The following is a 24,870-nucleotide window of genomic DNA, read 5'->3' as shown; positions in this document are numbered from 1 at the left end:
ATGAACTCACCAACGCATTATTACACAACTTACACACGCTGTCAGGTGGAAATCTCGTATGTCCAAAAACATGACTTTTAAGAAAATAGGAAAAATAACCTGTGCTCCAATGTAGTTATTATTTCTGTCATATTGCTCTTGTTAATACTTTTCATTGGTTGATATATAAAAACGCACGCACGCACGCACGCACGCACGCACGCACCCAAACACACAAACAAACACACACACACACACTTTCAACCTGGCATCTCTGTTTTGCAAAAAAGAAAATCTGCAAGCTCACAACGCATGATGCAATGCGTTGTGAGCTTGTATATCTGTTATTTTTCTTACATTTGAACTGTCATACGAAGAAGTGTAAATAGATTTATGAAAATCTATATATGAAATATGGAGATACAAGGTTTCTGCCTGACAGCAATGATATCTATCAGCCTATCAGACACGTTCACATGTTTTCACACTTTTTTTTAATACAGTAACACAAATACATCTTCAACTGTGTTTCCAGGTATCTTCACTGCACCATTGAAAGGAGTTTATCACTTCACATTCAGTGCAGCTGTCTGGGCCAGATCATCAGAAATTTTGCATATTGAGATGTATAAAAATGGCCAGAGAATCCTACATAACCGGGGTTACAATAATCATGGAGACATGGAATCTGTTTCTAACGGAATGATCATAGAGCTGGAACAGGGAGACACAATTTACATGAGTATACCTTCTGGCTACAGGCTCTATGATGACACAGGCAACCACAGCACCTTGAGTGGTGTTCTGGTCTATTCTATGTAACACTGCTACGTACCATTAAGCTCATATTCATAGTGTCAATAAACACATAATTCAAAAGCACTGACATCTGTTTATTGTATTTCTTCTGATATTTTTACAAGATTATAATAAATCTAGAACAGGGTTCTTCAATGTTCTTTTTTTCAGGCCAAGGACCCCTTAGCTGAGAGAGAGAGAGAGAGAGAGAGAGAGAGAGAGAGAGAGAGAGAGAGAGAGAGAGAGAGAGAGAGAGAGAGAGAGAGAGAGAGAGAGAGAGAGAGCGCGCGTGTCAGTGAGTGTTCATACATGCAGATGAAAACCTGTGTCTTGCTGATGAGGATAATGTGTCTGCCTATACACAGTGGAAATCCTCATTGTTTATTTGTCCATGTGTAACTGTACAAATGGATTCTGTTTGTACACTGGTGTAGGCTTTTATCAGCCCGGCAACTAAGAAAGCTGAAGCTGAGAGAGAGCGAGAGAGAGTTGAAGCAGCCCCCACTACATATTGTATAAAATGATGTTGCAGATTAAACTTTTTCATAGATTTCTATTTCATAGTTAGCTTCATAGACGTGTTTGACAGCAACTATCATCAGCGCTGTGTAAATTCATGTTTTTTTGTTTGCTTGTTTACATTATCTTTTCTCCTAATATGTTGGATTCATGTGTATTTAAGACAAAAGGTAACTTTATTGAGTTGGGCCATTTCCCAATCTAGAGACCCAGGTTGATCGTGGGTAATTATAGATGCATTTTTTCCAGTAGGGGGAGCTCTCTCTGTCTCTTTCTCTCTCTCTCTCTCTCTCTCTCTCTCTCTCTCTCTCTCTCTCTCTCTCTCTGCTAAAGAAAGTTTATACAGTTTTTATATTTCTATTAATGAGACACAGTATGTTCTGTGCTTCTTTCCTCTCTATTCCAACTTCTCTATTCTAACTCGTGGTTCTCAACCTTTTCAGGCCGGAACCCCCCAAAAAAAATAAATAATAATCATATTTGAACTGCCCCCCCCCCCCCCCCCACAAGCACTGAATTGTAGGAGTTGAGGCATTACATTTTGTTTGACTCGGTTCCACAGATAAGTATTTTGAAAATAGCTGATCTACAAGCTCACAACGTCTCGCGTTGCGAGGCGTTGTGAGCTTGTAGATCCGCTATTTTAAAATATTTTCTCTTCCTTATATTATTTGACAATTTTCACTGTTTATTTATAAGACTAGAATTAGTTTAGAACAGGGGTCTTAAACGTGTTTCAGGCCAAGTAAGAGAGAGATGAAGCAGGGACCCCCACTACATATTGTATAACATTGTGTTGCAGATTAAACTTTTTCATAGATGTCATAGACTTGTTTGACAGCATTCACCAAGGTTGTGTAGATGCATGTTTTAAGATTGGTTTATTTACATGATATTTTCTATTAATATGTTAGATTCATGTTCATGTATATTTAAGACATGTGTCCACTAAAACCCTAAGTACTTAGTCAACTTGACCTTTGTCTCTGCTTGGTTCGCTATTCCCTCTACCCCAGACTGGCCAGATGATTAGATTAATATGAAACACTCAACAGTAAACAAACCAACATTGAGTATACAGGGTATCTGCACATTTCTAAAGTGACACTTTAAGGACTTTTAACACCTTTTTAAAACCAAATTACTACGTAGGAAAGAGGCAAACATTGTGAAAATAGCTGATCTACAAGCTCACAACGCCTCGCAGTGCGAGACATTGTGAGCTTGTAGATTTGCTGTTTTCTCTCACATTTATCTGTGGAACCACCTCATTTATCTCAGAGTCAAACAAAATGTAAGGCCTCAACTCCTTCAAATTCCAAGTGATTGTCAGGGTGGGGGGTCCCCAGTTCTAATAGGATTATTTTGGGGGGCCGCATACTGAACAGTTTGAACCCTTGCCCTACACCAAACTTCTTCGCCGAAAATAGCCAATCTACAATCTGGTTAATTACCTCATTAACCAAGTGGTTAATGAACAACAACAAAAAGATTTTGCGGACCCCCTGTAATAACTCAGAGGAGACCCCCTGTTGAAGACCCATGATCTGGAATAACAATAGTGTTTTTAGATGCAGTATATTGTCACAGCCAGGTGGATAACCTTGTATGGCCAAAACTGATACTTGCCAGGAAATTGATGAAATAACCCATGTTCCAATGAATATTATGAATATTATTATGTTTTATGCTGATCATGCTCATGTTGTCACTAACATCATGTTAAAGTGATTTTATCTTTATCTATTATTATTTTTTATGTTGACATCATGCTCATGTTGTCACTAACATCATGTTAAAGTGATTTTATCTTTATATATTATTATGTTTTATGTTGACATCATGTTGTCAGAACTTGTCACTAACATCATGTTAAAGTGATTTTATTATCTTTATTCTGATGATCTCTCATCTGCAGAGAGAACTAGAGGTTGTTGTTTTTTATATTTTGCTGCCATCTAGTGGTAAATGATGTCAACAACAGCTACATGTCACAGAACAGTACATACATACTGTGATACAATATCTATTATATATGTGTATGCGAATTATGATTAGGATCTTTTGAAAATAGCAGATCTACAAGCATATTAAAGGGGAAGTGACATCAGTTCTAAAACGGCTAGTCCCATTCATTGATTCTGATTGGGTGGTTTCCATTTAGTAGACGTGATAAAACAGACTATAATCTACTCCTTAGATCATCTTTTTATCAATCACAAGTGTGTTGTTTGTCCAACCTATCTGTGGCTAAACGAGGTGCGCTTGTTTTCTTTAAGCCCCGGCCGTGCAGGGCTCGTAAGCACCACCCACGTAGTGACTGAGGGGCTTCGGGCAGGGCTTGTAAGGAAAACAAACGCTCCCCATCCCTCACACACCATCTGTGCTGGATTCTCGGCTATGCAAGGCTAAGTAGCTAGGCTAGCAGTTTACATGGGAAGTTCACAGATGCAGTAGCTTAATCTGGCTTAAAAATATATACAAATGAGACTGAGCCAAAAGTTTTGTTTCTCCGTGTGTTTCAATATTTCTAAAACCCACTTTAAATGTCATTCTAGGTGAAAAGGTAACTTTATTGAGTTGGGCCATTTCCCAATCTAGAGACCCAGGTTGATCGTGGGTAAAGATGCATGTTAGGTCTGTTCCAGTAGGGGGAGCTCTCTCTGTCTCTCTCTCTCTCTCTCTCTCTCTCTCTCTCTCTCTCTCTCTCTCTCTCTCTCTCTCTCTCTCTCTCTCTCTCTCTCTCTCTCTCTCTCTCTCTCTCTCTCTCTCTGCTAAAGAAAGTTTAGCCCCCCCCCCCCCCCCGACAAGCACTTTGAATTGTAGAAGTTGAGGCATAACATTAGCCTGGCTCCAGCCCGTGAATCGCTAGCCACGTCCATTAAAAAAATATGTTCAGGCGATTCTGGTCTGGTGACGCTCTCATAGGAGGTCTCAGCCTCGGTTGAAAATCTGATCGACGAATCGGGATCGGGATAATCCAGTATGAACCAATCGCCAAAAAGTCTTTGAAAAAAAAAACTTTGGCCACGCCCCCATCTCAGCAATCGGCTGCATTGAGAGGGCTTTCAGACTGAATAATGGAGTGAAACAAAATGAAAATTCAGGCTGAGTGTCAGGCTAGCATTACATTGTTTGTTTGGGAAAAGTTGACGTCTGACACGCAGCCTGGCTGAGTAAACAGACTCTGTCAGGAGGAAGTGGCTCTTCCTGGTGGCCGGGAACTACTTTCTTGTACAAGTTGTTCTTGTAGTGAATTATTGTCTCCGCCAGGCATGGTGAGAGAGTATGTTTTACCCCCTGTCCGTCCGTCCGTCCGTCCGTGTGTGTGTGTGTGTGTGTCTGTCCGTCCGTCCGGCCGTCTGTGACCAGCTAATCTCCGCCACCGTTGCCTTGATCGCAGCGAAACTGTGCACACACACTCCCTGGATGCCAATTCCAAGCTTCTGCCCCAAATCTTTCACATGGGCCTTTTATAGCGCCACCAGGAGGCCAATTTGTGCAAAACAATTTTTTTGACAGTACTCCTACAGATTTTGTCCAAAAATCCCGCAAATCGGTACACAGTATCTCTATAGTCATTAAACAAAATGGGTCTTTCAGGTTTTTCATATTCCATCCTGATTGGCTAAAAATGCTTCCAAAGTTTGCAGGAGTGCTCCGTTTTGAACAAAATGCCTCAAATCATGAACACAGCATGCGCAATTTCCGTGAAATTTTGCACGCATATTTCCACTATGCCGAGGAAGAAATGGCACTTGAAATTTTTCAAATCAGCCTCATGGTGGCGCTATAACAGGCCGATTCAGGTTTGTACCTATAACTGCACCGATCTGTGTAAAACTTTGTATGCGCATTCCCTAGAGGTCAAGAAAAAAAAACGTTGCCCTGCATTCTTCACATCTGTCTTTTATAGCACCACCAGGAGGCCGACTTACGTAAAACATTTTTTTAATATTACTCCTTCCAATTTTATCCAAATTTCACGCAAATCGGTACACATGATGTCTATAGTCATGTGATCAAGACGATGTGTTTGATTTTTCATATTCCATTCTCATTGGCTAAGATTGACATCTAAAGTTTGCAGTAGTGGCTTGTTTTTCCGCAAATCATGAACGCACCGTCCGATTGCGATCAAACTTTGCACGCACATTCACACTATGTTGAGGAACAAATGCCACCATTTTAACATTGACCTGTTATAGCGCCACCAGCAGGTCTAATTTAGCAAAACAACAAATGCCTCAAATCATGAATGCAGTCAGTGTCCGATTGCCGTGAAAGGCCTAAGAAGAAATGGCACCCTTTTCACATTGGTCTATTATAGCGGCACCACGAGGCCACAATAATGTACCTGACCTGGCGGAGACCTGTGCTCCGAGGAGCACCTTTTCTAGTTAGGAACTGTTTTCTGTCTCAGTTTGTCTCAGTTTGTCTCTATTTTATAATGTCTGAACTGGTCAGAGACACACCCTCGTGCCGCACTATACGCCCCTAAGCCTTTATAAAACACTCTGTAAAAAAGTGCGACCTCTCGCTTTAGTAAACCATGAAATAACTAAATATTCATATTCAAATAAATTACTGGATAGATGTACCAACTGTAAAGACTCATTTATACTAATGTAACAGAGTTATTATTGTGTTTGAAGTCCGTCAAAATTCATTTGTATTCTGTTCTATCTATGCAAGGCTCCCTTTTATTTTCCCTCTGGTGTAACTGCGCCCCCTTGTGGCGGGTGGTGTTTATATTAGTCCCAGGAATCCAGCAGCACGCCCCTTTCTGCTGCTGCGTTTCCTTGTTATGGTATGTCACACACAGCTCCGCGAATTTTCATGTATTAAGTTACAAAACGCTAATTTCACTTAAATCAAAGTATATGTTGAGTGATATGAATGTTGTGGACATGTTTTGCAATTGTCAGTAAGATGAAAATTGTACTGTTTTGTCTTTTATTCTGACGTGATAAGCTGCAAGCAGCATGGTATTATGACACAACAGTAATGGCGGTCCCATTTGAAATGTATTGTTTCTGTCCTGATGTTTAGGGGCTGTGTCTTGATACTGCACACCACCAACCACACTGTGCCTGTTGTTGTTGTCTGACAGGTATGTTTTGTGAAGGGGAATTAGTTCATTGATACATGATTGTATTAATTTTATGAGCCTTTTTGCATAGAATGTTGTATTTTATTTTTATATTAATTCATTGTAGCATTTTCTAAAAATGCTAAAAAGAAAACAGGTTTCATGGCTAAATTTATGTCAATTAATTCAAGTTGTTAAAAATGTTAAAACTATACGATCACACTGTGAATATTGGCCCCTTTCTGCTGCTGCGTTTCCTTGTTATGGGGCTGTGTCTTGATACTGCACACCACCAACCACACTGTGCCTGTTGTTGTTGTCTGACAGAGTTGGCAATAAATGCTATGAACCTGAGAGAAGTGTGGCGTCATCAATCTGCTGGGAGTGAGCCAAAATATAGGGGTTACATCTGGTGCCGTGACCTCGTGTCTACAGAAGATCAGCCTACAGCCGATCCGACTTCCAGCAGTGTGTGGTTCGACTACCTTGGAGCTCTGCTTGAACAATCAGGTTTCAATAGTGTTATACTGTGGTGGTATTGAAGCAGAGAACTGGCACTGGCCTTTGGCAATTTATTATTTTGTGGCTGCTACATTACATGCCACCCATGCAAGTGTTTATTTTCATTTTTTTTTTCTGAAGTCCTGTTATACTCTATTGTATTTGACTGTATTGTATTGGGAGTGGTCTTGAGGGACAATTACCGGACACTCTGGGTGATACAAAAAGAGAGACAGTGGACAGTGAATCATTTTTTTGTTCTTGTCTTATGTTGTTTTTTTTGCACATTATTATTTTTTATTTCAAGAGTTTGGTAAATCAATTTTCACTCATTGACTTTGTGATACAGTTGAGTGGATATGGCAGAAGGTACAGACACAAAGTTACAGGGTACAGACCCTGAGAAAATTGATGTACGTGCTAAAGTGGGTTTTGGTAGGGGGATGATGTTACCACCTGCTTCATTGACCCTGCCGAGTCATGTGGGTTCTCTTGGTTTTCGGGAGGGTGTTCTCAATACGGGTGGGCGTGGGGCTAGTCTTTTGGGTGACCATAATGCCACTTATACTTACTCCTCCACCCCCACTCGTCCCCATAATGGTGCCCCCCAGACCCCTTACACCCCCGGCCCCGTCCATCCCGTCCATGATGTTCAGTTCCCCTACACCTCTACCCCCTTTCATCCTCATAATGCTGCCCAGGCCCCTTGCCCTTCCGCCACTACCCCCGTGCCTAGTGACACAGACAGTACACTCAGACTATTGGGTGTTTTGATTACAGACCTGGGCAAACACATTGGAGATTCAGTCACAGCGAGATTGCTGTCGGATAGAGAGGCTACCAGTAACCTGGGCAGTGAAGGCAGACATTCACAAGCTAGTAGCACTGCAGTGGACCTCTCTCAGCTCAGCTTGACCCTTAAATCTGACAGCAAAGAACCTCCTGTCTTCCGCGGTGAGCTAACGGATAAATGCTCAGTACATGAATGGGTGGACCTGATGTCGATGTACCTGAGAAAGAAGAATGTTAAGGTTGCTGACCAATCTGATGAGATTATGAGCAAGCTCATGGGCAGGGCCAAAGACGTGGTGAGGATAGGAATACGCAGTGACCCATCGCTTACTGTCGAGAAGCGGCCTGACACAATCTATGCTATTCTAAAGCAGCATTTCAGTGACCTGTCCTACTCATGCATGCCACTGGCTGATTTCTACAGCACGCTTCCCAGAGCTCATGAGAGTCCCATTGATTACTGGGTGCGTCTGAATAAAGTGGCTGATGTAGCAGAGGAGTGCCTTCAGCGTCAGGGGAGGAGCATGGGCGACCTGACCAAGGAGGTGGCTATGATGTTTGTGAGACACTGTAATGAGCCTTCCTTGTCTGTTGTCTTCAAGTGCAAGCTGGCGAATAGCTGGACAGCCAAAGAGGTCCAGGAAAGGATTGACGAATATCAGAGGGAGGTGAAGTCCAGGCCCAGTAGGTCTCCGGTGGAACGTTCTGCCAGACAAGCTATTGCTGTGGTGGATGATGGTACCCAGTGTGTGGAAAACGTTGAGCCTGAAGCAATGTTGCAGTGCCATAGGCAGGGTGTGGGTCAGTACCAGCGTCAGCCCCAGCGTCAGCCCCAGAGTGTGGAGCTTGCTTCGATGCAGGCCAACATGGATAGGATGTCTAAGATGCTTGGTGATTTGTTGGGTAGCTTAACTACTTCTGCAGGTGCTCCTGCCTCCCAGGGCCAAGACCCATCATTTCAGAAGAGGAGGGTCTCGACGACCAGAGTTTGCAACATTTGCAGTGACAATTCTCACTCTACCATTGCACATTGTCAGCTACACCGCCTGTGTTTCACATGTCACAAGCCAGGCCACATGAAACTCCAGTGCCCCAATAGCGCGTCCCCATTTGCACCACAGTCTGTTCACCAGTCCGCCCCTGCCTCCTCTTCTCAAGAGGGAAACTAGATTGCCCACGCTTTGAGAGGGGAAGTGTGGGCCTCAGTGATGACACCCTCAGTCTAAGTGATGATTTGCAGTCAATATATGAGTCAGTTTGTGAGAGTCTTCCCAGTACCCAGAAAGTCATCTTTCAGAACACGCAACGTGTGGAAGCCAGTGATAGCTTGTTTTACACGCCAGTAGTTGTCAATGGGTGTGAGACAGTGTCTGGCATGTTGGATTCCGGTTCTATGGCGTGTTCTGTGAGTGAGGCTGTGGAACAGAAGCTCATCGATGTTGGCATTATAGACTGTGACGATGGGAAGGCCGTGGATATTGTTCTGATCGGATGTGGAGGGCAGAGAGTGCGTCCTAAGAGAGTTTGTGACCTACAGCTCGAAGTTTATGGGTGTAAAGTGATTGTACCCACTCTTGTTGTTCCCGGTCAGGAGGATGAGCTCATTGTGGGGACAAATGTGATAAAGTGTCTGACACGCAGATTTAAAGAGTCACACAAATACTGGGAGATGATTGCTGGAACGGCTAGATCTGATGTTGGAGGGCATGATGAGTTCCTTGCCATGCTTGCTGGCATCCATCGGTGGAGAGGTGAGGTTGTGCCTGACTTCGTGGGGACAGTCAAACTCAACAGTGCTATAACACTCTTGCCTGGACATGAGCATCTGGTGTGGGGGAAACTCCCGGAGAAATCACGTGGGGCCCCAGGCTGCACCGTGGTGGTTGAGCCGACACGGTCTCATTCTGTCCCAAGAAATATTCTCGTTGGCAGGGTGGTGACGCCCTTGTGGGGGGATGGGTGGGTCCCTATGAAAGTCATGAACCCTACAGACAAGCCAGTAACGATCAAGAGAAATGCTAAGTTGGCAGATGTGTACCCGTGTCTGGCTGTTGAGGAGATGCAACCTGCTGAGAGTTCATGTTTAAAGTCCAACAGCCACCATGTTGCAGCAGAGCAGACCCCTGACTTTGACATGGCAGAGGTCCTGAGGGAACATGGTTTGAGTGACTTGGATCTCAACTCGTGTGAAGTGTCAGATCAGTGTAGGGGAAGGATGTGCAAGCTCGCCCTGAAATACTCTGACATCTTCTCCAAGCATAAACTTGACTGCGGTGAAGTGAAGGACTATGTCCACAAGATCCACCTGATGGATGAGAAGCCTTTCAAGCTCCCTTGGAGACGTGTTCCACCAGCTCACTACCAAAAACTCAGAACGACACTAAACGAAATGGAGGAGAAAGGCATCATAAGAAAGTCGAATAGTGAGTTTGCTTCACCACTGGTCCTGGTGTGGAAAAGGGATGGAGAGTTGCGCATCTGCACCGACTTTCGCTGGCTAAATGCCCGGACAGTGAAGGACGCTTATCCTCTCCCACATCAGGCTGACTGCCTTGCTGCACTGGGAGGCAACGCTCTGTTCAGTACCATGGACCTCACGTCCGGATTCTATAATGTCCCCCTCGACGAAGATAGCAAGAAGTTCACTGCCTTTGCTTCACCTGTTGGGCTGCACGAGTATAACAGACTTCCTCAGGGACTATGTAACAGTCCAGGGAGTTTCATGCGCATGATGATGAAGATTTTTGGAGATCAGAACTTCATGAACTTGCTCTGCTATCTAGATGACTTGCTGGTCTTTGCGCCCAGTGAAGAGGAAGCTGTGGACAGGCTCGAGATGGTCTTTGAGCGGTTGCGGGAGCACAACCTCAAGCTTGCCCCGAAGAAGTGCCACCTTCTGCGCCGCTCAGTTCACTTTCTGGGCCACGTTATTGATAGTAGTGGCGTGTCAACAGACCCTGCTAAGGTTGACGCCATACAACAGGTGTCCAAGTCAGACTTAATGTCTCCCGATGGTCGGACCCCATGCCCCAGTAAGATCAAGTCGTTCTTGGGTCTAGTAAACTATTATGGCCGTTTTGTCCCACACTGTTCTACACTGGCGAAGCCTCTCATCCAGCTAACAGCTGAGACAAAGGTCAACAAGAATAGCAAAGGGAAGACGAAGAAACGTATACATGTGTACAGGAAGCTGTCGGCTGAAGATTGGACCACAGAATGTGACAAGGCACTGCAAGATCTAAAGGATGCCCTGCTTAATAATGTCATGTTGGCCCACCCCGATTTCTCCAAGCCGTTCATCCTGTCCACTGACGCGTCGACTGACGGTTTGGGTGCTGTACTGTCCCAGGTCGCTCCGGGTGAGAAACGGGCTCGTCCAATAGCCTTTGCTAGCAAGACTTTGAACAAGGCCCAGAAGAACTACCCTGCTCACCGTCTGGAGTTTCTGGCGCTGAAATGGGCGGTCTGCGAGAAATTCAGCCACTGGCTTAAAGGGCATGCTTTCACCGCTTGGACAGATAACAATCCACTTGTCCATATCCTCACTAAGCCGAAGCTAGACGCAGTCGAACAACGCTGGGTTTCGAAGCTTGCTGCCTATGAGTTTGATCTCAAGTACATCCCCGGGCCGAGAAATGTGGTGGCAGACGCCCTCAGCAGGAAGCCTTTTGTGGGGAAGAAGATCGGTGAGCGCATCGTCTGTGAGCCTTATGAGCGTCTGCTGAAGGAGTCCGAGGCTCTGTCTGGAGGTGACGTGCAAAAGGCCTTCAGGTCGTCAAATGTCCGCCAGGCTACTCAGAAAGCCTCAGAGTTAAGTGAGTACCTGTCACCTGTATCTGCAGCGTCCTCCGCTTGCTCCATGTCTGGGGGTGAGGTCTCGGCTCTCCTGGACTGCCACAATGAATGGGATACAGCTACGAGAATAAGGTCCACGGTGCTGGTTGACCATGTCCAGACTGTCATGTCCATTGGCCAGGACGTTCTGCCTTCTATCTCCAAGCAAGAACTCAGAGACAGGCAACGGGGAGATCCTGATTTGGCGAGGGTGTTGTTCTATGTCGAACGGCGTCGCCGAGCTTCGAGGAGGGAGAGGCCTAATGAACCTGTGAGCGCTTTGAGGCTTATGAAGCAGTGGGACAAGTTAGTGGTCGAGGATGGCATACTGTACCGTGTGTCCAAGGATCCAGTCTCCAGGAAGAAGAGACACCAGTATGTGGTGCCTTTGTCACTGAGGAAGGATGCTCTGTGTGGGTGTCACGATGACGCAGGTCACCAGGGTCAGGACAGGACCTTCTCCCTTGTAAGACGGAGGTTCTACTGGAGCTCTGTGGAGCGAGATGTACGTGACCACGTCAAATGCTGTGCCAGGTGTGTGATGAGCAAGACGCCGGAGCCGGAGGGCCGTGCACCTCTCGAGAGCATCAGAACTACTGCGCCGATGGAATTGGTGTGCATAGACTTTTGGTCTGCAGAGGATTCCAAGAACCGCCCTGTTGATGTTTTGGTCGTGACGGACCACTTTACTAGGCTGTCGCATGCCTTCTACTGCCCTGACCAGACTGCTAAGCAGGTTGCGCGGAGGTTGTGGGACAACTTCTTCTGCTATTACGGGTTTCCGGAGAGAATTCATTCTGATCAGGGTGCGAACTTTGAGAGCGAGTTGATAGCGGCCCTTCTTCAAGTCTCTGGTGTCAAGAAGTCCCGCACCACTGCTTATCATCCAATGGGGAACGGTTCGGCCGAGCGTTTCAACCGTACTCTTGGAGGTATGATCAGAACCCTCTCACCTCGTGCAAAGCAGGCTTGGCCTCAAATGTTGCACACCTTGACCTTCATGTACAACAGCACCACGCATGAAACGACTGGTTTCCCCCCTTTCTACTTGATGTTTGGCCGCGTTCCCCGCCTGCCAGTTGACGTTCTGTTCAAATCTGCTCTGAGAGACGACAGTGAAGTTTCGTTTCCGCAGTATGTTGAGGAGCTGAGGAGGGACCTCCGTGAAGCCATGGTCCTGGCAGAAAAGCATGCTGGTGCTGAGCAGAGACGACAGACAGACTTGTACAACCGGAGGGTTAAGGGAGTGGAGGTCGAGCCCGGTGACAGAGTTCTCCTGGCAAACAAGGGAGAGAGGGGACGAAGAAAGTTAGCGGACCGATGGGGTGATGTGGTTTACACCGTGGTCAACTGCAACCCACAGACCCACACCTTTGAGGTTCGTAATCCCATATCGGGCCAGTCAAGGATCGTTCACCGTAACTTGTTGCTATGTGTCAATTTCTTGCCAGTCCTGCCTGAGAATGATGGGTCAGACTCCTTTATCTCTTCCTGTGCTTTGGAAGAGGATGTTGATCTCTCCAGTGGGCGCCTCACTCAGCCTGATGCTGCCTCTCTCATCTCCACCTGTGATGCAAGTAGGCTTGATGCCGTGGACCTCTCTGTCCAACACACTCACCCTGACTGTGCATCTGTGATCTCCTCCAGTGGCCCGAGTGAGACTGATGCCGTGGATCTCGCCTCTGTCCAACTCACAGAGACTGTCTCTGGGGTGGACAATGCCACCCGTACCCAGGACTGGGTCTCTCAAATCCCTGTGGTGGCCCTTGATTCGTCTGCCCCAGTCCCTGTTTCATGTGCCCCAGCCCCTGATTCGTCTGGCCCAGTCCCTGATTCGTCTGCCCCAGTCCCTGATTCGTCTGCCCCAGGATCTGATTCGTCTGCCCCAGTCCCTGATTCGTCTTCCCCAGGCCCTGATTCATGTACCCCAGCCCCTGTTTCATGTGCCCCAGTCCCGGTTAGTGCTCCGGCCCATGATTCATTTGCTTCAGCCCCTGCTTCATGTGCCCCAGTCCCTGTTTCGGGTGCCCCTGGTAATGGTCCGTGCTGCCCAGGTGACCGTGGGTTTGTTTCATCTGACACTTTCCGGGCAACGCCGTCTGGTCGTCGTAGGACCAGAACGGGCCGTGTTGTCAGACCTGTCATCAGGCTTATCCAGACTATGAATAGTCAGACTCTACAGGCGATTAATTAGCTGAAAACGTGGGCTGATTATGTCTTCAGTGTTGACACATTCCGTTGTGCTCTCTACCTGTAAATGGGTTGTAATTCCTTTTTGTTTATTTCCGTGTCTCTGAACTGTACTGTTGTGAATGGTTGGACTGAGATTGAATTGAATTTGAGAAGTGTATACAGGCACTTTTTGTGTCGTCAGTGAAGGGTTTGTGTAAAGTACTGCACTGCCCTCCTGGGTTCTTTATTGAACAGCCTAGTGGCTTGACTGAGCGCATTGATTTTGTATGTGTGCTATGTTCGTTCAACGTGATGCTCATGTGATACGTTGGGATTCACAGGACACTATGTGTTACTACTTAAATGTTTCCCATGCCATGTATGTGTTTTGGAATTTTGCCGAATTCAGGAGAGGAGAATGTAACAGAGTTATTATTGTGTTTGAAGTCCGTCAAAATTCATTTGTATTCTGTTCTATCTATGCAAGGCTCCCTTTTATTTTCCCTCTGGTGTAACTGCGCCCCCTTGTGGCGGGTGGTGTTTATATTAGTCCCAGGAATCCAGCAGCACGCCCCTTTCTGCTGCTGCGTTTCCTTGTTATGGTATGTCACACACAGCTCCGCGAATTTTCATGTATTAAGTTACAAAACGCTAATTTCACTTAAATCAAAGTATATGTTGAGTGATATGAATGTTGTGGACATGTTTTGCAATTGTCAGTAAGATGAAAATTGTACTGTTTTGTCTTTTATTCTGACGTGATAAGCTGCAAGCAGCATGGTATTATGACACAACAGTAATGGCGGTCCCATTTGAAATGTATTGTTTCTGTCCTGATGTTTAGGGGCTGTGTCTTGATACTGCACACCACCAACCACACTGTGCCTGTTGTTGTTGTCTGACAGGTATGTTTTGTGAAGGGGAATTAGTTCATTGATACATGATTGTATTAATTTTATGAGCCTTTTTGCATAGAATGTTGTATTTTATTTTTATATTAATTCATTGTAGCATTTTCTAAAAATGCTAAAAAGAAAACAGGTTTCATGGCTAAATTTATGTCAATTAATTCAAGTTGTTAAAAATGTTAAAACTATACGATCACACTGTGAATATTGGCCCCTTTCTGCTGCTGCGTTTCCTTGTTATGGGGCTGTGTCTTGATACTGCACACCACCAACCACACTGTGCCTGTTGTTGTTGTCTGACAGAGTTGGCAATAAATGCTATGAACCTGAGAGAAGTGTGGCGTCATCAATCTGCTGGGAGTGAGCCAAAATATAGGGGTTACACTCTGTCATTATGACAGCGTCAACACATACAGTATGTCATGTTTCAAAGCTCTAGGGAGCCAAGATGTTCTAGTTTCACACATAATCTATAAAAAATGCATAATGTACATTCACGTTCAAAGATTTTCCCTGAGATACAAAAGTTCTGGAAGAAATATGATCCTATATTATATATATATATATATATATATATATATATATCACAAACGTGTTACAAACGTAACATCTTGATTTGACTAATGCTCTGATCAGCGTTTCTTTTTAGGTCACTTTGCTTTATTGACATGAAGGAACCAGTGACTATAGTGGAGGAACAAGACTCTCTGAGTCGAGATGGGTTTGATCAGGAGGCAACGGTGATGCTTTCATCATTTATACAGTATATATACATCTGATCATTCTATATCATCAGCTCTAACCTCTGTAGGTTCAAGGTTCAAGGTTCAAGTTTATTAGTGTCCCCGAGGGGCAAATTGGTTTGCAGCATATAGCATCAGTGCAGTACAACAACATTAAAACAGACAATAAAAAACAGTAAAAAACAGAACAGTAACACATCCGTAGCCGGTACAGAGAGTTCACATTAGGTCATAAAGAGCAAAGTGTAAGGTGCAATTCAGTGCAGTGTACATGGCCATTGAGAAGGAATACGTGGACACAAGGAGACTGCTTGGTTCACGTAATAACTACACAATGTGTACACAATGTGAAGGAGACTCTAACCTCTGTACAGAGAATGACGTGTTTCCATTGTGGTCCTATGTATTCAATTCATCAACATGGCATTCAAATAACACAATAATACATCAACAAATACAAAACACTATTATGTACAAAAGGAAAATGTCAGCAGAGAATGACACCTCCTTTCTGTGGGAACATTACATTACATAACATTACATTGTGTTTACCTCTTTGAGCTTTAAGAGCCAGAAAGGTCGTTGGGAGTCGAGCTTTTTCACTCTCGACTTTCTGAAAATCTAGCTTACCTATAAATGCACAAAATCTGTCTGCCTGAGAGCATCCCCCGCTCACATCTGAAGAACCGTCGGACCGTTCAACTTCATACTCGTCACAGAGGACGAGAGGGATTTGTGACGGCCCCCTGGGACCTTTGCTAGGGTTCTGTGTGTGTGCTGTGTCGTTTTCGACTTTTTGTTATGGCCTTGGAGCCAGACCATAACAGATTTATGTATTGTACCAAGTGGGAGGCGAGTCGAATCAGCGGTTGTCCAGAATACAATAAAATCCACAAATCTCAGTGTCTCTGTCTGTGCCCCTTTTATGTCCATATATAGAGATCTCTGATGTCATTTATGATGTCATAGTCCTGACATCATAGCCTGGCCTTCAGGTAGCCTACTATGGTAATGTGTACCTCACTAAGTACAACAAGTACACCTTATGGGTGAGAGACTTTGTCAAACATCTCAGAGATGTGAGATCCTGCTAATCAAATCATTTCTAGTCATCAGACAACATTATGATCCTCAACAGAAGAGGTTTCTATAAAGGACAAATCAAGGTTTGTCCAAACCCAGCTGCTGATGAAGGTTGTGATCTAGATGATGAAGAGCAGTGATCATCTTCAGAGACGCTTGGTTCCCTTTCCTTCTCACCATGTCGATTAATTGCCGAGCTCTCTCCTTCCTGTATTTCTCTGCTCTGACCTCGTCCATCTCTTCATCGTTGAGAACGTTCTCATCGAACAGATTGTCCAGCAGACATTTGATCACGGCCTCTGACACTCGTTCAACGAACTCCGACCGCACGAACCGCAGTGTTTCTGCTTCTTGTTGTGTTGTCTTTGTTGACGTGTCTGGATGACTGGGACCGGCGCCTGGAGGAAATGAATCGTTTTCAGTTACATTTTATATACATAATTAAACTGTCTAACAGACAGACAGACTGACAGAGGGACTTTTTTTTTAATCAAAGTACCTCTTAAACACACATTGTGTAATGTTATGTACCTTTGAGCACGACCTCCGACACTCGTGCAACAATTTCTGTCTCTGCTTCCTGTCGTGTCGTCTTTGTTGACGTGTCTGGTTGACTGGGACCAGAGCCTGGATGGTTTTCTGGAGGAAGAACAATGCAATATTTTATTAAACATAACAGACAAACAGACACAGACAGACAGACAGACAGACAGACAGACAGACAGACAGACAGACAGACAGACAGACAGACACTCTGACAGACAGACAGACAGAAAGTTCAATAATAATTAAAGCTGCAAGCAGCGATGAACGGGCCCTCGACGTTCTGTCCAAGATACGCCTTTAAGGCTACATAGCTTAAGCAAATGAACCAAAACAAAAAATTTGGGGAAAAAAAAGTTCTGAAAAAAAGATTCTGAAAGAAAAGTAAAAAAAAAAAAACATTTTTTGAAAAAAAAAGTTCAAAAAAAAAAAATGTCCACCCATAAATGTTGGACTCTGTAGCATGCTGCCATCTTGAGTTATAGCTGTTTAAAGCCCAGCCAATAGGAAGACAGAGGGGGCGGAGCTTCAGAAATTACATCTCGTCCCTATTGGTGGTCTTAGTCCACATACCAAATTTGGACTCGGTAGCATGCTGCGAACCGAAGTTATGGCTGTTTAAAGGCCAGCCAATAGGAAGACAGAGGGGGCGGAGCTTCAGAAATGACAGCTCGTCTCTATTGGTGGTCTTAGTCAAAACACCAAATTTGTACTCGGTAGCAGGTTGCGAACTTAAGTTATGGCTGTTTAAAGCCCAGCCAATAGGAAGACAGAGGGGGCGGAGCTTCAGAAATTACAGCTCGTCCCTATTGGTGGTCTTAGTCCACATACCAAATTTGTACTCGGTAGCAGGTTGCGAACCGAAGTTATGGCTGTTTAAAGGCCACCCAATAGGAATTGTAGATCGGCTAATTCTCATTTCCTGTTTGGCGTTGAAGTTTGACGCTTTGCCACGGTCACACCGTTTTACGAAAACTCTAGCTTTTGATAACCTTTCATCGTTAACGTCTTTTGTGTACTCTGATCGAATTTGAGGCGGATCCGACAATCCGCCTAGGAGGAGTTCGTTAAAGTACAACGCGTGAAAATGGCGTGAAATGCACCAAAACGCCACTATCAATTAAAAATGTCCGACTTCCTGTTTGGTTTTTGTCATTGCTCCAAGAGACTTTTTCATAAGTTGGGACATGATACAGGTGTGTACCGATTTTTATACGTGTAGATGAAACTGTATTGTCGGGCTTGAAGCACAAAGTTTTGTAGGGGGCGCTATTGAGCCATTAGGCCACGCCCACTTAAAAAAAAAAAAAAAACGTAATTTTTCACCACTGATGATGTGTGTGCACAGTAGCGTAACTTTTGGAGTACGTGTAAGCCTTCATTTTCCCGTTTCATTATCGGGAAGAATCGGAAGAAAAATAATAATCATTGCAGTTTCAATAGGGCTTCGCACTACTGTGCAGTGCTCAGGCCCTAATAATCATTGCAGTTTCAATAGGGCTTCGCACTACTGTGCAGTGCTCGGGCCCTAATTAAATTAAACTGAATAACTCTGAGATGGATGAATAACTCTATGTTTACCTTCCAGTTCAATCTTTCCCCTCCAGACTTCGTCGTTCTCAGGTCCCAGTAGTGCCAACGAGACGACCTCTGTGTTGAGATCCATGTTCACCTCAAATGTTGGATGGTAATTTGGTCCATAGTTCAGACGATAAGCCACAGACTGAAAACAGAGATACCTTTTAGATGGATAACTATACAACTATACAACAATAGAACAGGTTTCTGATCCGTTTCCACAAGGCTACCATCAGAATGAAACAAGGCCCGATCACCACCTGTCACCAGGCTGGCCTGTCAACTCTGTGCAGAGGTTTATGTTCCCTGTGGTTGCCATGTGGATGTTTATTTTTTTTACCTCTAAAGTTTCTGACTGTTTTTTTTATTTTTTGTTTCTTATTTTTGTATTTTTTGCACCTTATGTCTAATCGTGAAAATACCTGCCACGATGTGGATCTACCAATGTGTTACCACTTCATCACCTTATGCTTAACCTCATGTACATACTGTAAATATGTGTATATGTAGATATAAGGGACATGTTCCCCGGGTCCTATGTTGCCCGCTTTCCTAGGGAGAGCGGGGAACATAGGACCCAACCTAAACCTAACCCTAACCCTAACCTTAGTGGGGGAACATAGAACCCGGGGAACATAGGGATGACCCCCATGACATGGACACATTGGAGAGGGAAGTCTCCCAACTTAGGTACTGTAGCGTACAGTAGGCTACGTCTTTCTGGAGTTATGTGCAACCTCGTCTAAGGATAAACCCGACACTCGGATACCAGCTGCGCCCAGCGCAAGTGATCTTCATCATGGATTTTGGCCTCGCGACCACAGCGGTAGATCGGAGGTAACCAGCCCACCACACACCAGCCTTCATCCATTAATGGTTACGCATTCCTCAATCACTCCATGAACGTTCAAATTATGATGACAATTATCTCTCATAAATGTCAGTCAGTCACGGACCAACGGGAGGAGACGCATGGCTCCTTTATTTTGATAAAAAGCAGAGTGTGTGCGTCTCCACTATCAGTGCGCTCTGCTCTGGTTAAATGAAAACCCAAACGTATTACTTACTTCACGTAGGCCATCTTTACTCATGGCTAGAATTAAATAAGAAGATGCATATTCTTTTGTTTTTTTTCTCCCCCAGACCGCATGCTTCTGACATATTGTGACACTTTATAGTTGACAGGACTTGCGCGGTTACAAATGCGGTCAATTTTTTGTTTTATTGTCTCCGCCAGGCCGAAGGCATGGCGAGAGAGTATGTTTTACCCCCTGTCCGTCCGTCCGTGTGTCCGTGTGTCCGTGTGTCCATCTGTCTGCGAGCGACTAATCTCCGGCATCGTTAGCCCGGTCGCTGTGAAACTGTGCACACACACTCCCTGGATACCAATTCAGAACCTCTGCCTTTTCACATGGCTGCCTTTTCACATGGGCCTATTAGAGCGCCACCAGGAGGCCAATTCTTGCTAAACAAATTGTTTTACATTACTCCTACAGATTATATCCAAACGTCACGCAAATCGGTGCATAGTATCTCTATAGTCATGTGATCAACACAGATCTGTCCCATTTCCTATATTCCATCCTCATTGCCTAAGGTTGACTTCCAAAGTTTACAGGATTTTCTGTTTTGAACAAAATGCCTCAAATCATGAACGCAGCATGCGATTTCCGTGAAATTGTGCACGCACATTCCCACTATGCCAAGGACAAATGCCACTTCAAAACTTTCAAATCAGCCTCATGGTGGCGCTATAACAGGCCGATTCATGTTTTTACTTATAACTGCACCGATCTGCGTGAAACTTGGCACGCACACTCCCTAGAGGCCAAGGAACAACCTTTGCCCTGGATTTTTTACATCTGCCTTTTAGAGCGCCACCAGGAGGCCAACTTTTGAAAAAAGAATGTTTTTCTCTTACTCCTTCAGATTCTGTCCAAAAATCACGCAAGTCGGTACACAGTAGGGTCTGTGCCCTGTGTGTGTAAATAGCACGGCATTCCCATGCGTATGATAGACGTGTGTGCTGTGTAGCTGGGTGTGTGTGTGTGTGTGTGTGTGAGAGTGTGTGTGTAGCTGTGTGTGAATCCGTGGAGATGATTTGTGGGGTAACTTCAGACGTCAGAGAAGTTCCTCTCCTCGGCCGTATTCAGCTTCTTCATGTCGAAAAACAGGTGGGGAGAGGCTACGCCACATCTATCAACAGCGGACAGATTGTACGCTGTGATTGACAGGGTACACCTATTTGATAAATCCCACATGGGCGTAAACTAATTCCTGGGCTCGAATTTAAGCTGGTTTGTACTCTCCATTGATAAATGAGGGCCATTATATCTGGGGAACATAGGACCCGGGGAACATAGGTACGGTCCCATGTCATGAATGTATTCCAGCGCAGCGCTCCCAAAATCATCTCACATGTATACGCTCATATTTGTTAACAGACCCAGTAAAGCACTGTTTAAATGGTTGAATGATTATGCATTTAACTTGAAAGATTGTAAATATTATATTGTTTTTAATTGCGCGATTTTAATTGGAAATATCCTACTAATTTCACATGACACAACGTCGATCCTTTACAAAAAACGTTTTTTTCATGTGTATGAAAATGTATATTTTGTGTTTATATTTATTAGTTTTAGAGCTATACATTCTTGGAGTGAATATATTATGTTTAGATGCCTTTCAAATGGTCAGACAATGCTGCTCTGCATGTCTACGATGGAACAAACTGGTGTAGATAAATCCTACAAATCCTCAGACCTGACGTGAGATCTGAGCGGGCCGTAGCCTACACTCAAGTCAAAGTCACGATGGAACAGTGTTGGGTAACGTGCGTTAGTAACGTAACGCCGTTACGTAATATAGGCTATTACCGAATTGCGGTAACGGGTAATATGACGCATTACTACAAGGAGAAGCTGTAATATTATAGTAGTAAGATGACACTACGTTACTACGTTACTTTGTGCGTTACCCACCAAAGTGAAGATGTGTTTTTTTTCATCCACCCACAAAGCCACAGCCTACAGCAAAATCCCTGTTAAAACTAAGCACACAGGCTATCATTGTCAACAAATCTCTGTGATTCTAATTTGACTATAATCAGCTGAAGAGTGTGTAGTCCATTTAATTTATTTAAAGAAGGCAAGTTAAGCATCGCGCAATGCGATGTTCCAATTTACACACGTCAGTTTTATTCATCGATTATGCAGGAAATAATGAACTGATTACAAAAATATAAAATAATCTCTAATCAGTAACATGTAGGTGATACTTAAGTCTATCAAATGTGGTTTTATTGAAAGGCAATTAAAGTCCAGAGCTGAGTTAGAAGCCAAACATCGGGTGTGTGTGCTCAATGTAAAATCCCCACGGTGCGGCTGCAGAGTAGCCTACATGTCGGACTCTGGTCGGAACGTGAGCAGTGTTTCCAGATTGTGCGAGAGGAATAAGCAACTAGGTCTATGAAAACAAGGCCAGAAGAAGCGGCTATAATAGGCCACATGAGCACTTCAAACCTATATATATGTCGTCCATTAAACAACGTGCATATTTATATATGTTGGCTATTAAAAGAGACGATCTACAAGCTCACAACCGTTCTACCATTATTTAAAGCAACTTCAGAAAAACAAGCCCAATGTGGCTTATAATAATCAGACCAGGCAACACTGGTCTGATTAAATGGCTAGCGCAGTCTTCTCTTAAAGGTCAAATAAAATGAGGATTTTTATTTAAAGAGTAGCCTACAGTATAAATATAATTGTATAGAGCTGAGTTCTTTGTAGACCATATAAATGAGTCTTAACTCTAACTGTCTAGTCAATGTTTTAAACTCATGCCATGTCTATCTAAATGAGTGTCGGCCACAAAATGCTGTGTTAAGAGATTTTATTTGCCACTTTGACCACACATGGATGGAGTTTAGATCCCATAGGGACGGTTGTGTTACTTAAAATTGGCTAGTTGTTGGTTGTCAAACAATCAAAGTGGTACTGTAGGTCAAGATGCATTTTGTTATGATGTGTTATTGGTTGACACAATGACACTACAGTAATATAACTGTTCACTATAACTGTTAATTTCATAGGCTCAACATTCTATGCTGCTCATGCAGTCCTTGTTCTGTGGACTTTAATTTAAAAAAAGGTATAGAAAGAGGTGTCTTGTGTCTTGTCATGTCATTATAGGCTACATTATAGAAGGTATATGTCTTTTCATGAATTGATTAATTTAAGTAAAATTGATTCATTAATGTAATTTAATCTTATAATTTAAATGCCTGCCCATCTTCCATCTCTGTGTCCCAAAATAAATGTGTGGGCTAATAATAATTAGAGATGCACGATATAATCGGTAACGAATCGGAATCGGCCGATATCGGCCCTAAAATGACATATCGGTATCGAACCGATCTCAAAATAAACCCGATTAAATTCACCGATGTTGAGAAGCATTAATAAAATGACCGTCTGCCTGTCTCTTTAAGAGAATCAGCTGTCGCCCCTCCCCCCTCCACATGCCGTTCTCTCGTCCTCTCTCAGACAGACAGTGCAGTGAGCAGCAGGCTGCTACAGGCTGCCAGGCTAAGCTGCTGCGTGAACAGAGAAGTTGTCAAACTAACAGCAAACAAACTCTTCACGTCCATAGTTCATACCCAGAACAGTCAGAGGGTTTCTTGTACATCTTAAATTAGATTAGAGTAACACTGCGGAGGATATATTTTCAACACGAATGTGTACCAACTCTATGATGTGTACATTGCCTCGTTATTTAACATCGACGTAACAAACACTCGTTACTGGATTCGAGTGCAACCAGCGGCCGCTTTTGAACAAGCAAGCTGTTTATTTAATCACAGAGAATGAGCACAGATGAGATTAGCTCTCAGCTGGTCATGTTTCTGTCTTTGACATCCTGTTGTCCTACAATAGTGTACGTGTAGTGTAGTGTAGTATAGAGTGTACGAAGCAAGCTGCCCCTCTCCTAAACTCACTGATGTTATAGAATGTTAGAGTTAGTGATAAACCAAACAATGATTGTATTTATGGTAAGATTAGTTTGTACAGTATATCACTCACACACTCAGTGGTGGCTCCAGGGAGTTGAGATTGGGAGAGCTAAGGGGGGCTTTATTATTTAGAGCAGAGGCTAATTACTTTAGGCAACAGACAATATGAATAACACTAATAACAAACTAGATTCAATGATCTTAGTTCCATAGGCCACATAACATATGGTTTTGTGTTATACAAAGATTCAAATAATTCTGTGATGGCTTATAGCATACACAAATTATGTCATAGTTAAGTTTGTTACTTAGAAGAATATATATAATTAATGTATTTATTCCATAAATATTTTTCATCACAGTAGGGCTAGTGGAGAGGGGGGTTTACCATCAACTTTCACCAGTAAAACAAATTAAAATAAAAAAAATCAGCAATGAGCTCAATATAAATATAATATATAATATATCGGTATCGGCCGATATGACCAAGCAAATAATCGGGTATCGGATATCGGTCATAATTTCAATATCGTGCATCTCTAATAATAATAATACAAAATCTAGATTATTTAATTGTTCAATTTTAGCTTTAAAAAAAAAAGTAACTAAAAAGTAATATGTAATATTAACATATTACTGTTGCTCAGACAGTAATATGTAACGAAATGTATTACTTTAAAATGAATTACTAACTGCGATGGAATGATAAATGCCGACAATTGCGGTGATCTCGCCGCACGCCCGTTTTTTTTGGTCTACACCACTTTTATAAATGAAGGCCAATGCTCTTCTTATGTTTTCTTTCTTCTTCTTTCTTATTGAAAAACAACAAAATGACGGAGCTTACACACAACTAATTTCACTCACGTCTTTACACCTGTAAACCAGTGATGTGACAATAAAGTTGTAGTGATAGTAATACAGCTAGTTTTGGTAGCAGTAGTAATAGTAGGACATTATCCTGAATCACACCATTTTAAGACATAACCTCAGGTTGTAATTTTAATGTGTGATACCTCAGGTTGTACTTCATATGTAGTACATGTAGTCTGCAGTCTGTAGCGTTGGTATGCGATGAAAACACAGTCAGAGATGGTCTCTTTGTATTGCTTCCCTTTATGATGTGCCTTCACCTACAATGACACAACACAACTTGTGACCAGATGGTTCAATCATCATGACTGGTTGTTAGCATCAATACCAGGGTATTTTGACATAGCTTGTTTGTCTTGATAGGCCTACTCTACTGTATTATATGGACTTACAGTATATGATTTATATACTGTCCACACCTACAGACTAGCCTCTGGT

At 43.5% G+C, this 24,870-nt stretch overlaps 1 protein-coding gene across 1 annotated transcript in view; it reads right to left on the bottom strand.

Annotated features, from left to right (window-relative positions):
* Window positions 1-15,589: 15,589 nt before the first annotated feature.
* The window catches only part of LOC311057155 (NACHT, LRR and PYD domains-containing protein 3-like), a 103,762-nt gene continuing 94,481 nt past the window's right edge, over window positions 15,590-24,870 (bottom strand). The window contains exons 19-22 of the mRNA XM_084074106.1: window positions 24,576-24,692; window positions 18,546-18,687; window positions 16,953-17,060; window positions 15,590-16,819 (exon numbers count right to left, since the gene is read on the bottom strand). Of these exons, the coding sequence (XP_083930232.1) occupies window positions 16,500-16,819; window positions 16,953-17,060; window positions 18,546-18,687; window positions 24,576-24,692 (687 nt within the window). The 3' untranslated portion in view covers window positions 15,590-16,499. The remainder of the gene's footprint in view (window positions 16,820-16,952; window positions 17,061-18,545; window positions 18,688-24,575; window positions 24,693-24,870) is intronic.

This window comes from Gymnoscopelus microlampas (genome assembly GCF_963454915.1).
Source record: "Gymnoscopelus microlampas genome assembly, chromosome: 12".
NCBI lineage: Eukaryota > Metazoa > Chordata > Actinopteri > Myctophiformes > Myctophidae > Gymnoscopelus > Gymnoscopelus microlampas.
This window is presented reverse-complemented; position numbering and strand designations above follow the sequence as displayed.